The sequence below is a fragment of the Tasmannia lanceolata genome, unplaced genomic scaffold (genome assembly GCF_043159265.1).
Source record: "Tasmannia lanceolata isolate RefF3 unplaced genomic scaffold, GAP_Taslan_0.1 ptg000013l, whole genome shotgun sequence".
NCBI classification, from domain to species: Eukaryota; Viridiplantae; Streptophyta; class Magnoliopsida; order Canellales; family Winteraceae; genus Tasmannia; species Tasmannia lanceolata.
The window spans coordinates 14616536-14631129 of record NW_027518690.1 but is presented as its reverse complement, the minus strand read 5'-3'; the positions used below and the strand labels follow the sequence as shown (position 1 = coordinate 14631129).

General features: G+C 37.4%; 1 protein-coding gene across 1 annotated transcript; it reads right to left on the bottom strand.

Annotated features, from left to right (window-relative positions):
- Positions 1–1285: 1285 nt before the first annotated feature.
- LOC143890830 (uncharacterized) lies at positions 1286–10890 on the bottom strand. Its single transcript, XM_077395508.1, has 4 exons — positions 10647–10890; positions 9576–9775; positions 8737–8966; positions 1286–1740 (listed from the first exon to the last, which is right to left on the bottom strand). Exons 1-4 carry the CDS (start codon positions 10736–10738, stop codon positions 1462–1464), a joined length of 801 nt encoding a protein of 266 aa, XP_077251623.1. The 5' UTR covers positions 10739–10890; the 3' UTR covers positions 1286–1461.
- Positions 10891–14594: the final 3704 nt, after the last annotated feature.

Sequence of the window (14594 nt, the reverse complement as noted above, 5' to 3'; positions counted from 1 at the left end):
TATTTTATCCAAAAACAAAGATCAACATGAACGGAGGATAGCAAGTCTATGCAAGAATAAAATAAACCCAACTTGCTATCCCCATGGTGAACAGCCCATAAGGATCAGCCTTGTTCATGGAAAATGACCTATAAAAAGTCTTGGCCTCAACATGGTTTGAAGACAAGTTTTACAATCCACTGTGCTTTTTGTGCATGAATCATGCAAAACGTATCAAGGTGCTCTTATTCTTACTTGGCAATCTTACACAATCTCATTTTCTATGATATTTTTTTGTTTTTGAGATGGATCAAATTTATTAATAAGAAAAAGTCATGGGAAGAAAGAATGAAATACAATGAAGGGGGATAGATGGAGAAGTTAAAAAAACTAAAGTGTCACTCTAGACACACCCTTCGCGAGCTGGGTGATCTACATATCCATTAGCCGACCTCCTGACGTGATGGAAGCGAATCATTTTCTATGATAAAGGTATTTTGGTTAATTTTTTTTTAATGAAATATGGATTCCTAGGATTTTTTTTCCCCTTTTTATAGGATTTTTTTTTGTGTGTGTCCCAGTTAGTGAAATTCCATCTCTCAGCTAGATTTTCAGTTGCCATCATTTTCTAATTTGAAGTCATAAGCTATCATTAGTTATTCTGGACTAAATTCTGCCCTGGAAAAATTATCCTCCAATTAAACAGGCCCTAATGGTAAGGAACTAAGGATATGTTAATTCAAACCAAAAAAGCAGAATTTCAATTATCCTCATCTTTTTATGATAAAGTGTTCTTGAAGGATTGAAATTATATGGGATAGAATTTATCTAAAACAACCTACCTAAGAATACAAGACAACCATAAGGTGTATTCAATTCTGCAATCAAACAACCCCAAGCCTCAAGGAGATGCGGCAGGAATGAATTGGGGAGCAAACATTTAACCCTTGTTGAGAATATCTTGTGATTGTAACAACCTCTAAAAGCTAACTATAAATGCATATGCGTGTGTTTTTGCCATTGCCTATGGAGAGTTTTTGACCTTTTCCATATTCAACTATAAAAAATACACATTATTGGAGATGTTAAGATCGGATCAGAGTGAATTTTGAACCAATAAGAGATCCAATGCAACAGCTGTGAAGTGAATGGCTGAGATCAACCAAAAATGGGGCCCACTAATACAGTAACTGAATTTTTCCTCATGCAATTTTTACATGTGTACAGTGATTCGGACCATATGTCTAGTGATTTGGTGCAAGAGGGCACCAAACTAGCAAATAGAAGTAAACCAAAGAAGCCCACCTGAAACAAACCGGGTTCATATAGAAGTTGTGAACTGTGAAACCGGATCAAGCGGAACCAATGAACCGGGACACAAAATACAAGAACATACAGTTGAAGAAAATTATTAATGACGAGTAATTTGAGTAAATAACACAAACTAATTCTAACTATAAAAAAAATATAATGTTGTTTTAATCACATGAAAGAACGCATGCGAGGCCTAACCAGAGATTGGGCACCATCGACAAAAATGGTCGTGCCTGTCATGTAGCAAGAGTCGTCGCTCACCAAGTACATAACGGTCGAACCAAGATCGTTTTTCACGTCGAGCCATCTCAGCAATGGCATCACCTCCTTTGTAGAGCTCTCTGCCTTCTCTTTACCCATTGTCAATGGATACTCATCGTGCAGGTGCAAACCACGGGCAATGGCATTAACTCTTATCTTGTATTTTCCAACATCCATAGCCGACATCTGGATATTGCCACATCAGGTATGAAATAAGTAAAAGTGAGAAAACCAGAAACCAATATAGAACTGAAATACAATAAGTTTCAGAATCCAGATATTGTTGGCTGCATAAAACTCTGTTGGCAAACATATCAACCAATTGAATGTAGCTGAAGTCCAATTGGTGAAAATCATGCCCCTAAGTCTAATGAGTGAAATTCATGATGTGAGATTTTACCAATACTAAAGGGAAAAGCATCTATCTTAAAACAACTGAATAGATTATCTGCCTAAAATGTCTTCATCCTTTTGTCAATGAACATACAACAAGTGAAGAACACATTTCTTTTTGGATTGACAAGGATAGATATATATTTTTAAAGGGGTTAAATCCTCTCGATTAACATCAACATCTTTTGCTACTCATATTGGCAGCGATACAAATAAAATACAAGTACCAAACATTAAGACTAATAATAGAATACAGACTAAAAAAGATGTAGTTCATTAATTTGGAAGATGTAGCACTAAAGTTTCCCCCTTCTCAACATAACTAGCAATTCTAAACTTGTCTGCTTTTCAACAGGAATTTCATGGTCAAAGGCTAATTAGTTGGCTACTAGAAGGAAAAAGAGTTGATCAACAATTTCAAAGAACCGTTTCTACTCAAACTAGAAATATATTGCTTGTTCTCTGCAAGTTGGCATCCAAACGGTTGATCCTAAGAAGAAATATAATCTGCAACTCATCAAACCAAAACTCTAAATCTGAGTTAATTCTCAAATGAACAAGACAAAAGGGAAAATAAAAGTTTCATTCAGCCTCTCTAGCCCCTACACAGGGCTTCTAAATGATGGAAGGGTAAAAATGTACAAGACAATTTTAAAAAAGAAAATCAAATCACAACAGTTTGTTGAGAGACATAGACCCAAGGTGTGAGCTGTATGCCTCACTTACACCTCTAACAGAGAGAAATGCGACTCAGAGACACAATCTCAAGCCCAGAAGGATGCACCTCACCTTGAGGCATGCCTTGATTCCAAGGTTTCAGGTTTCGATTATGGTATGCGTTTCAGTTGTGACATAAATAGAAACATGTTTCTCGTCCTAATCCATCATTTTCCTCGTCTTATGTGCTATATATTCCAAAATTTTCTTTTAATTTGATGTCAATTAGTAAACTTCCGAAGTCTTTGATCTGCCCTTTTACATTTTATCCTTAGGTGAAGAAGAAGAATGGTGGAGGGCATGAATCTAGAATGCTCCACTATATGGATGGTGCATGAAAGAATAGCATTTCAGGCTACCCTTTATCCACATCAATGGCATTGTTAACTTGGTCAACCTTACGAGTTTGAAGTTTCTTGTTTCTTCCTTGAATCATTTGTCAGTTTTAGATTGCGAAAGTTGTTAGTTAAGAAAACATCATAAAGTCTATTTCCCCCCAAGAACTGATCGTAGAGTGACTGCTCCTTTTTCTTTAGTGCATTATGATGCATGGAGGCCTATTAAAGAAATTTCTTATTCGGGTTTTAAGTATTTTGTTCTATCAGGATGACTTGGATATATTTAATGAAATATAGATCCGATCAGTTTTCAATCTTTCAATTATTTCATGCATAAATTAAATCAGTTTGGTCATGTTATGCAATCTGATAATGCAGAAAAGAGGACTTGTATACATTTCAGCTTTACCTTGGCTCCAATGACATTTAACATTAAACATTCTGTTGTCATACAACAACAAAATGGGGTGGCTGAGAGATAGAATCGCCACCTTTTGGAGGTTAAGTGCACTATTGATTCAGATGAAGGGTCCTAAAATTAGTTTGGAGTATGTTACATAATTAATCAAATACCTATGAAAATCTATTGGCATTCTACATTCATGAAAGAACAAGCACATTGAGGTCGAATTCCATTTCATTATAGACATGGTCATGTGTAAGAAGACCAGTACTCCATTGGTTAAGTCTAAAGAATTACATGGTGAGGAGTCCACTGAGGGTTTAGGTAGAATTCAGTTTCAAATGATTTGTAACAATCATGGCAGGACGATATCTATGATCTAGCTTGAGGGGTTGTTAGAAATCATGTAATGCAAGCATATTTACCTATTAAGGCTGTTCTGGGTATTTTGATATTTATGACTTAATATAAAACTTGGGGGGTTAATCACATTATCAACCTCCTCGTTTTTCATCCCTCATTCTTTCCTATTCCTTCTCTTATGCAACTTGCAACTCGAAAGCAGAATAAGATCCTATTAAGTGATTTTGCAACCCAACTAACAATTTTGAAATGTGACAAAATAAATAGAGATTTAGTAGAGTTAACTAAATAAGAGCTAACATGAACTGTCCCGATATAGATATCATAAATACACCAAATATTTTCTAATGTCAAACAAAATCCAAGGGAGGGTGTGGGAACACTATCCGACTTGGAACCAAGGATTCTGAAGGCATTTAATCTTTGTCCATATTAGCACCTATTGACATATTTGCCCAATTTTTGTGCCAACTAGATGTCATTTTGTATTGTACAAAGTATATCAATAGACAACTCAAACCCAGTTGTTAAAGACCCCAACTAATAGAATAGAACCATCCACATAAGGCATGAAATTGGACCGCCATTTTCGTGAATCCCAAAGGTAAAAATCTTGTCTTATGTAGGCCCTTGCAGTGATGCAGGTGCAGTTGAGGCAGAAGTTAGAGCAATGTGGAATGGTGTTAAACTTATATTTAAGTATGAACTGGCTAAGATCTAGATCGAAGGTGATTATTCCCTTAACAACATCAATGGCTTTAAGGAGTATCATGCTCAAATGAAGAAACGATGGCTATCCTCTCCAAGTTTGGGTGTTGCTTCTTACATATTCATCGCGAGGGAAACAAAAAGGTGGATTCTCTATCCACTTTTGGAGTATCTTGCTCAGACTTGGTCGTGTGGCACGAGATACCCAATCTGTAATTTTCAGTTTGTTGCATGTTTCTCTTTTATTAATAAGCTACTTCTTTGAAGAAAAAAATCTAATGGCCCATGATGTAGTCTAAAAGTTCTTAGATGGCATCCAAAGACCAATGATAAGACTTCAGCTGGATCCACCTAATCTACGTTGAGCGAGTCATCCTCCACTATTGTAGGCCCTGCAAAACTCACAATCAGAAGCATCATTCAACAACTTAGCGCCAACAACTCGGCTTATGAGGAACCTATTAGACCTCCAGGGTGTTGGGGGTTCCATGCAAAAGCATATATCCCACATCGGAAAAATGAAATGGATGTGGATGGGTTATAAGGGAATGGGGACCCTCCCCTTAACGGCTAGCTTTTAAGGGTAAGTTCTATCCAGGTCCCTACACATGGCCCAATAACACCACCACGGTTCCTAATTATACCACCAACTACGGCAGGCCATCGATTGCAATTCTAGAGTCGTCGAAGATCAGCTTTAGCTAACCTAGGGAGCAGTGGATTCCACCTAAGATTCAGAGGATCTTGTTTAAGGCTGATTTGATGGAAAAGCTGAATGAATTCGCTAGTTTAATAATGAAATGCCATGGAAGAATATGAAAGAAACTGTCTGTAGGAGCAAACTGCTAAATACCTTACTATTCAAGCTTGCTATGGACTTCACTCTTCCTTTGAAGGTATGGATTGTGGATGTGCATGCTTTATAAAAAGTCCACAATAGAGCATCAAAATAGGAATTCTATAGGGTCTTGCCTCAAGTAGACCAAGGAGAGAAGACCCATGAACCAATCAATTCATTGACCATCCTTGACATAACAAAGTAACCCCAAACAACATTTCACTATTAGTGATTATGATGTGATTCAGTCATCTTAGCCGTTAGATTTAGTTTTCCTTTCTATTGCCCTAAATTTAACTTGAGCACCCTAGGTTCACATCAGATTTTCATCCATCAAATTAACTTCAACACAACTCCATTAAGGGCATGTGTTTTGAACTCCGCAGATTGAAATTATAATGAGTCTTACATTATTAGAAATGTGAAATAGTCAAACAGATCTTGGCGTTGGGTTTTCTTATGTGAGATCAATTTGATCGACATCATGGATCAAATCGCAACATATTCTCTCTTAATGCTCGTAAGTCTTGCTCTCATCATTCACAACATTTGGATGACTTTACTCATCAATACCAGAGCTTCCTGATGCTCATTGGCCTATTATCTCATAAGTGTATATATACCATAAGAATTATACCCTACAATAATTAATATAAAAAGAATGTTCAGCAATGGCATTAAATACCAAAGATTCTACCATACCTAATATGGTGGACACACATTAATAAAGCGTAAATCAAAATATTGCAAAGAAAGAATAAAAAATATGAAAACACGGGTTAAAATAAATTAATTTTGTTAAAGTATTAAAGATAAATAACGCCTTTCTCCAACAGCTTGAGCTTTTGGAGAAGTTGATTAGTTAACATGGTATCAGAGCCAAAGGTCTCGAGTTCAAACCTCCCGGATAGCAAAACAAATCCACATGCAATGGTCGACCCAAAGTGGGACCACAAGTGCCACGTGTTTGCCAAGTGGGACACACTTGCGGGGGAGTGTTAAAGTATAAAAGATAAATAACGCCTTTCTCCAACAGCTTAAGCTTTTGGAGAAGTTGGTTAGTTAACAGATCTAAAGAGCAAACCTCTGAAAGAATAGATCGTTGTTTTTGCTACTCGATCTAGATTTAAAGTGCCCAAAATTCATAAATCCCTAACTCAAAGGACCCAAAAAACAGAAATTAAAAGAAACTTCGAAACTCCCTAATTCAAAAGACCTGAAACAAAAGAAATTAAACGACAACAAAAAATGAACTTTTGGCTCTTAGATGGAAACCCAAGTCGGACATGCGGCATGCAACTCAAGTGATTCACATGAGACACAAATCATCAAGTATGGGTACGCGTGATTGCGGCGAAGCTTGGGATAGATTTTGAAAATCTTCCCATGAATTATTATCACACACAAAATCCCAATTTTGGAGTATTTTCACCACTCTCCTCGTAACCCAAGACCAACCTAGACAATAATATCTAAGGCGCTGCCATTTGATAAGCTGTCGGAGGCATACATCAAACTCCATGACCATTTTGAATCTAGAGATGAATGCTCTTTTAAATGCATCCAAGTTCCTTCTAGGGAAATCAATTTCTTTAAGTATAGACCTTAAATTGACTCCTCTGTTTGAATATTCACTCCAAAGCAGAATCAGATCCTATCAAGTGATTTTGCAGCTCAACAGGGAATTTTGAAAAGTGACAAAATAAATGCGGAGAATTGATAGGGTTACCTGAATAAGCGTAGCATGTACATTTCTAGTGACAAGACGATAGCAAAATTGTAAGGAACATGAACTGTCCAGCTATCAATCTCATACAGATTTTTTATTAGACAATCTCATACATATACCGAAGATTTTCTATCAACCAAAAAAAAAATCCAAAATAGGGTGTGGGAACACTTCCAACTTGAAACCCAGAATTCTAAGAAGGCATCTGATCTTGGGCCATATTAACACCTACTCACATATTTCCAAAAAATATATATATATATTCACATATCTCCCGAATTTTTGCGCCGACTATATGCCATTTGTATTGTGCAAAGTATAGCTGTAGATAATTCAAAAAGTAATAGAATAGAAGTATCCACATAAGGCATGAAACTGGACTGACATTTTGGCCCAATCCAAAACCCAATATCAACTGAGATTTGCAACCGAACAACTTTCTTTACAAAAATACATAATTTTATTTCACAATACAAATGGTGGCAGTCTACTGGAAATGGTTATGATGGATTAGATAAATACTTATATAGGTGACACTTGGGCATCTTTTTATTATATGGCATTTACATACCAATGACACAAGCAAACAAGCTAAAATCAAATGCCCTAGAAATGAACCGATCAAGACTAACCATATAATTGGGAGCATTTCACAAGTAGGAAATCATGAACAGCTGCCAGCTCAGCATTTAGGAAATCATAAACATGACATGCATAACTTGTGAACCATACAGTTTTCTTCTAGTAAGCTGGGATTGAACCATGGAGCACGTTCCAATTGTGCTATGGACACAATCCCTTTTAAGAAGTGGAGCAACATTTTGGTGGAAACCATCAGGTGAGCGTGTTCTCTCTAAGGGGATTAGTGACCCTGCATGCAACAGGTTTGAACCCAGTTGTACAACTATGCAAGAATAAATCATTTATGTGATCCATACACCATATATAATCATAGATATTGCATAAAAATTGGCCAAATCTCCCAAACAATAGATGCCAATTTTTTGTCACCAGTAAGGAAGCTCAGGTTTTAATTCGACATCTGACCAAAGTATCTAATCAGTTATCTCCCAGGGAACCTCACATAATACAGTAGCACTCATGCTAAATGAATGCTAGTCTCTGGTCAATTTGTGTCGCAAGAAGAGACAGAAAGGCAACTATAAATGTGGCTTCGTAGCTCCCTCATAGACAAATCATAAAGCCACATACCATAACCGAAACAACAGTTACCAAACATAATGTTTGTCAGATGCAAAGCCATGAATGGTCTTATATACACCAAAGATCACTTTGGTATTTAATACTTCCACCAAGAAAAGACATGCTACCAAATCCTTGATTCACAATGAAAAAAGACTCACAGAAAGTCATATACTAATTTCTGCAAAATCACAGTTAATATTCTGAAAACCACATACTTTGGACGATTGCGAATAATTAGTCTATAAAATCTCATGCCCAATACCATTTTGTTTGGCCCATTCTTTTGCATTTTATATCAAGGAGAATTTAACATACTTAATGATACATTATGAACAGTAAACTTAGCACAGCCAAACTATCTATCAAATCTTACAGAATATATTTTAAATATAAAACTTCTATATTCAGAGCATGCACAGGTTATCACATGCATTTGTACCATTGGTAAAAGGAGCAACCTGAAATAAGAAGGGGAAAATCCACATACCCTAACTAACTGCTGTATTCCAGCCAAACAAGAACCATATGCAGCAGCTCCAGGGTAGAGTCCTCTTTCTGCACCAATGATGGAGGTCAGAAATATGATGGATCCTCCGGATTTGAAATCCCTCATTCTTTTACCCACAGCCTTTAAAAGAAACAATGCTGCCATAAAATTAATATTCACAATCTTTTTTAACTCGTCTTCCGCCATACATAGAGGATCTTGCAACTTCCCTGTTCCAAACCATCACAAGCAAATAAGGTCAATCAAGCTAAGAAAGTCCCATTTTTACAAGGAATGATAGGATACTTTGAACCTTTGACATCTTCACAATACTAGTAGCAAGAATTTTTAGCATTAAAATTCAGCGAATACTAATGAATCACTCTTGCACAACCTGAAGGGAACATTCAAATAGATCCGTCCACTCAGAGTTTTAAGTTTTAACACAATTATACTGGTTTTGCAATTTTATAATGATCTACGGGTGTTTTCCTCTAAAATGTAAGAATTTACCATGGAAACATGCTTGCATCCAAGGTCCAAACAATGCCCAGAATGCTATCAGGACAGACAAAAATTAACAGTTCATCCTTTACTTTTTAGATCAGGATTATTTCCTTTCAGACATAAGTAATTTACTATAGCAGAAAAATATAGTTGACTCAAACGCCAAATATTAGCCACTCTATTTTTATTTCAGAGCAGGATATTTTCGCCTAAAATGACCGAGCAATCAAAGTGCAGAGCATATAAAAGAGTAAAAAATTGATGCAATTTACTAACACGTACAAACATAACGACTCGCATATTACTACATATAACTGAATTATTCGATTTACCTTCATAGGTGTAGCAATTAACCAAAGCATCCAATGCTCCCAGTAGTATCCACGCCTTATCCACGGCCTCATCAAAGACCACCTCCTCCACTCCTTCCATATTCAATCCTATCACTTCAATTGGATTGATTCCTTTCAAAGAATCCATTATCTCCCCCGCAACACTCCGAAGGCAGATTTCATCTCCCATCAAGACCAACCTAGCCATAAAAAATAAAACATTTAAAACCCGAGAAAACCACCATGAAAGAACAAAAACAAAAACATTCAGCCCCACAAAGAAGTAATTTACTGATAAGACATAGATAAAAAAAATCTAATTATTAGACCACTCCAAACAACAGACAAAAGTCATAGAACCAAATCCCAGAACAAAAGAGGCATATAAGAACGAAAAAAACATATAAATAATTTTGCTAAATGAAAAAGAAAAAAAAAAAAAAAAAAACCAGTGAAACCTAGAAGAATGGAAGTAGGTTAATAAACCAATCAACATCATGACCTCTAAGATTCCTATTAAAACCAAATATCCCATGTTAAAGTATAAAAGATTAATAACGCCTTTCACCAACAGCTTAAGCTTTTGGAGAAGTTGGTAAGTTAACATGGTATCAATACCAAAGGTCTTAGAGTTCAAACCTCCCGGATAGCAAAAATCCACATGCGATGGTCAGCCTGGGACCACATGTGCCACGTGTTTACCAAGTGAGCCACACGTGCGGTGCAGTGTTAAAGTATAAAAGATAAATAACGCCTTTCTCCAAGGTCCTGAGTTCAAACCTCCTTGAAATTAAAAAAAAAAATCCACATGTAATGGCCAACCTAAAGAAAAAAGAAAAAAAGAGGAGCCACATGTGCCACTTATGAGTTATGGCCAATTTTTAGTGTGTAAGAAAGTAGGGACTTTTATATATATTTTTCATTTCCAAACTTTTCCATAAAATTCTTAGAATCCAAAGAGGGCCTAAGAAGAAAAGAATTAAAAAAAAAACAATTACAACTCAATGGAACAGTGAATTACAAACTGAAAAACACAACAAAAATTTGAAAGAAAAAAAAGAAGTAACAAACCTGCAACCACATTTTGCTAAATGGAAAGCGATATTCCGCGAAAGATCATCGCCATTAGAAGTCAGCAGAACCCTCTTCCCACTGGTTTCCATATTCAGAAAAGATCAAAGACCCAGCTAAGAATTTTAAGAAACAATCAACAAAATCAAAAAAGAAAAGAAACCCAGAACACAAAATCAACAAGACAGTAAGAACACAGATAAGAAAGAAGAGAAAAATGAAGATTGAACAAAGTAAAACGAGAACTTTTTGTTCAGAGTATGAAAGGGGGCATGGATTTTATGAGCGGGTCCCACAGAGACGGGCGATCTCATTTATGAACTGAAACTGTTTGCGCGTAAGTTACCAAGTTGCCCATTAAGTTTTGTAAATCTACTAATTTACCAAGCTTTTTGGGGGGAAACCACGTGGCACCGTTTGTTTTTATATGTTGTGCCGGTGTGCAAGCGAAGTAGGTAGAATATTTTTTAATAGCTAGCTTTTGCAAAAGAAGACGTCTTCTTTTCTTTATTTGCAAAAAACAGTCTTGTACAAAAAAAAGTCGTTTGCAGCTTTGTTTTGTTTTGTTTTGTTTTGTTTTGTTAAATTGAATTGATACGCACTACCCTTGTTTTGATAGTTGCACTCCTCACTTTCCCAGAACACCATTTCAATGGAAAAAATATATGAGAAAACGGTTTCTACACACAAGTGTAGATAAGTTATCTACACACTAGCTTAAAATACAGTGGATGGCATATTGTTTGGGTGATCCAAACCATTCATTTGATTGGCCCTCACATAGATAGGGTGTCCACAAAAAACCAGCTTCATAGGATCATCTCAACCCTACGATTAGTGGAGGTTAAATGGATGTGTATAAACCTTCACAAATCTGTCCATTTTTTGCCTCCACGGTTCGAAGGGTCAGGATGATCCTATGAAGCTGATTTTTTGGGCACACCCTATCTATGTGAGGACCCATAAAACGAATGCTTTGGATCACCTAAACAATGTGGGCCCCCACTGTATTTTAAGCTAGTGTGTAGATGACTTATCTACACTAGTGTGTAGAAATCGTATAGAAACCGTTTTCTCAAAATATATATATAATCTCCACTTTATTGAGCTGTTTTTTTTAGGGCAGGGATAAATCGACTCCCAAATATCTTAAATCGACTCCCTATGTGTCTTTCTCTCTCCTCTGGGTTAGAGAGTGAAAAAGGAGAGAGATAGACACATGGGGAGTCGATTTAAGATATATGAGAGTCGATTTATCACTCTCCTTTTTGGGCAATGGGTTTTACTAGCAGCTCCCTTAGTGCATTCATAAAGGTGCATTGGAAATGATATTTTACACCCATTTTGAGAATGTTTTGAGAAATTTAACAACGTTTTAATTAGTCGTTAAAAAGGTGTCACCATTAAACATTAAGGGGCCATTTGGATACACGGATTTTAGAATCCAGGTTTTTAGTTTGAAAAGAGTGTAAAAGAGGGTCATGATCAAGCTGCTGGTATGCTGTCGTGGCAGCGTTTCTTGCATTTTAAATGAGAAAACCAGGTTTTAGAAATCTCTCCCGCATCCAGCGGTTTCTAAAACCTGGAAACATGGGACGACCACCAGCTCTCTTGCTGTTTGAAAGAAGGGCGGGAGGTAAAAAACAAGTCACAAACGACGGGTTCGTCCACTTCTTCTCTTATCTCTTAGCTACAATTTTCAAGAAATCCCGGATTCTAAAATCCGCGTATCCAAACAGCCCCTAAAAGAAGGGACTGCCGACATCATTGCCCTTTTCAAATAACCGTATTCTTGAAGCTCAGAGGGGAGCATCTAGGGCCGGGTTGGGCGGGGTTGAGGCCAAAGCTAGCCCAGCAGGAGGATGGGACATGTCATTCCTATAACCTAACCCAACCCAAACCTTGGGTCGAGGAGTGTCAACCCTAATCTAACCCGCTTTTGAATCTCTCAGCCCTAACCCAACCCTTATAACCCAATTTTCCAAATCGGGTTGAGTAGGATTGGAACGGGTTCGGGTTTGCCAAGGGCAAAAACAAGAAAACACACTAAAAAGAAAACCAGAATTCGAAGATTTTGAAACAACAATAAACTTAAGGGCACATGTCCAATCGGATTGATTACCTGAGGCCTCAACCCTAACCCAACCCGAATTTAAATTGGGTTGACATTTTCCAATCGTAACCTAGCTGGATGAAATATCAAAGGCCCGGACAACACAAAAACTCCTGCTTTCTAAAAGTAGAATTTTGCAAGAGCATTTCCAGCTAGAAAGTTGGGAACCCACAAACTAAAGTGGCAACAGTTTAGCATTTTCTGCCATGGAATTTATGCAGGGCAACTTTGTGTGAGTTCGAATCTGATATCTCACAGACTAGAGATGTTGGGCCGGCGGGCCCAGTCATCGTGATCGGGACCATTCAATTTATTCGATCTTAGCATCTTGAAAATGAATGGGATGGGAAAAATTTATTAATTGCCTAGATTCAAATGGAACAAAATTGAACGGTGCCGATCATGATATCCTATGAGATCAATGGTCGGATCAAGGACCCATCCATAATCATTCAACTGTTAAATTTTTCGGCTAGAAAACCAGTCCATTTCTTTTCCTGGGTAAAAGTTCAGATTCAATCGATAGTCTCGTGTGGCTTTTGGATGCCACTTCTCTAAATTCCTGTTACCCATGAACTCAAAAACCAGGGACCATCCCTTCTTTCTTTTTCTTTTTTGATAAGTAATTTGGGATTAGGCAGACCCCAACCAGATTATATTAAAGAAAAAGGAGATTACAACCGAAGATATGATTTTCCCGAAAAATCCTCCAAGAGAATTAGAGAAAGATCAAGAGGAATGAGATTAAGAGGGATCGGGTTCCCTTTACATAAACAATTACTTTTTGAGAGGTAATCAGCAGCTCTGTTACCCTCTCTCCAAATGTGAGAAATTTTCCAAGATTCCAAACTATTGAGAACGATGAGAAGGTTCTCTAATGCTGGAATTTGTTTCCAAGGGCAAGGCCATTCTTTTCTAATTATATTCACTGCTGCCTGGAGGGAATCTGATTCAATCCATAGCTTTGGGATGGCGGCTTTGTCAAGCAAATGGACTCCTTGAATGATTGCATCTAATTCAAGCTCTGAAATAAGTCTACGATCGACATTGATGGAAAACATAGAACGGGCATCTCCACAAATGCCGCTGAGAATGCCTCTAGCCAGGGACCATCCCTGATGCAACCAACCACTTCTCTAAATTCGTATTTACATCCATTTGTAAAACTTCAGATTCAATCGATAGTCTTGTGTGGCTTTAGGATTTAACGTATATGTCACTTTCCCACCATTTGACCGGTCTCTCTCTCTCTCTCTCTCTCTCTCTCTCTCTCTCTCCAATCGATAGTCTTGTGTGGCTTTAGGATTTAACTTATATGTCACTTTCCCACCATTTGACCTCTCTCTCTCTCTCTCTCTCTCTCTCTCTCTCTCTCTCTCTCTCTCTCTCTCCAATCGATAGTCTTGTGTGGCTTTAGGATTCAACGTATATGTCACTTTCCCACCATTTGACCGGTCTCTCTCTCTCTCTCTCTCTCTCTCTCTCCACACACAACAGGAATAGTTGGTGGGCCAACAGAAACAGTTGGTGGAATGGTGGGCCCATCTTTGATCAACGTAGGCCACGCCCATACCACACCATAGGATAATCCAAACCGTCCATTTGATGGGCCATAAACGTAAATAGGTTGCGTCCCAAAATATCATTTCCATAGGCTGATCCTTGCCCTCCGATCTAAATAGAAACTACATCTTCTGCAACCTCTATAGATTGTAGGGTTGTGATCATCCTATGGAAATGATTTTTGGGGCACAACCTATTTACATTGTGGCCCATCAAATGAATGGTTTGGATCATTCTATGGAGTTGGTCGTAAAGTAATATTAAGGCCCGTC

Coding starts and splice junctions, on each gene's coding strand:
- LOC143890830 (XM_077395508.1), bottom strand. CDS start 10,738: ATGGAAACCAGTGGGAAGAGGGTTCTGCTGACTTCTAATGGCGATGAT. Junction 8,967..9,575: donor TAATTGCTACACCTATGAAG/GTAAATCGAATA, acceptor GGTTTGGAACAG/GGAAGTTGCAAGATCCTCTA. Junction 1,741..8,736: donor GAATACAGCAGTTAGTTAGG/GTATGTGGATTT, acceptor GGCAATATCCAG/ATGTCGGCTATGGATGTTGG.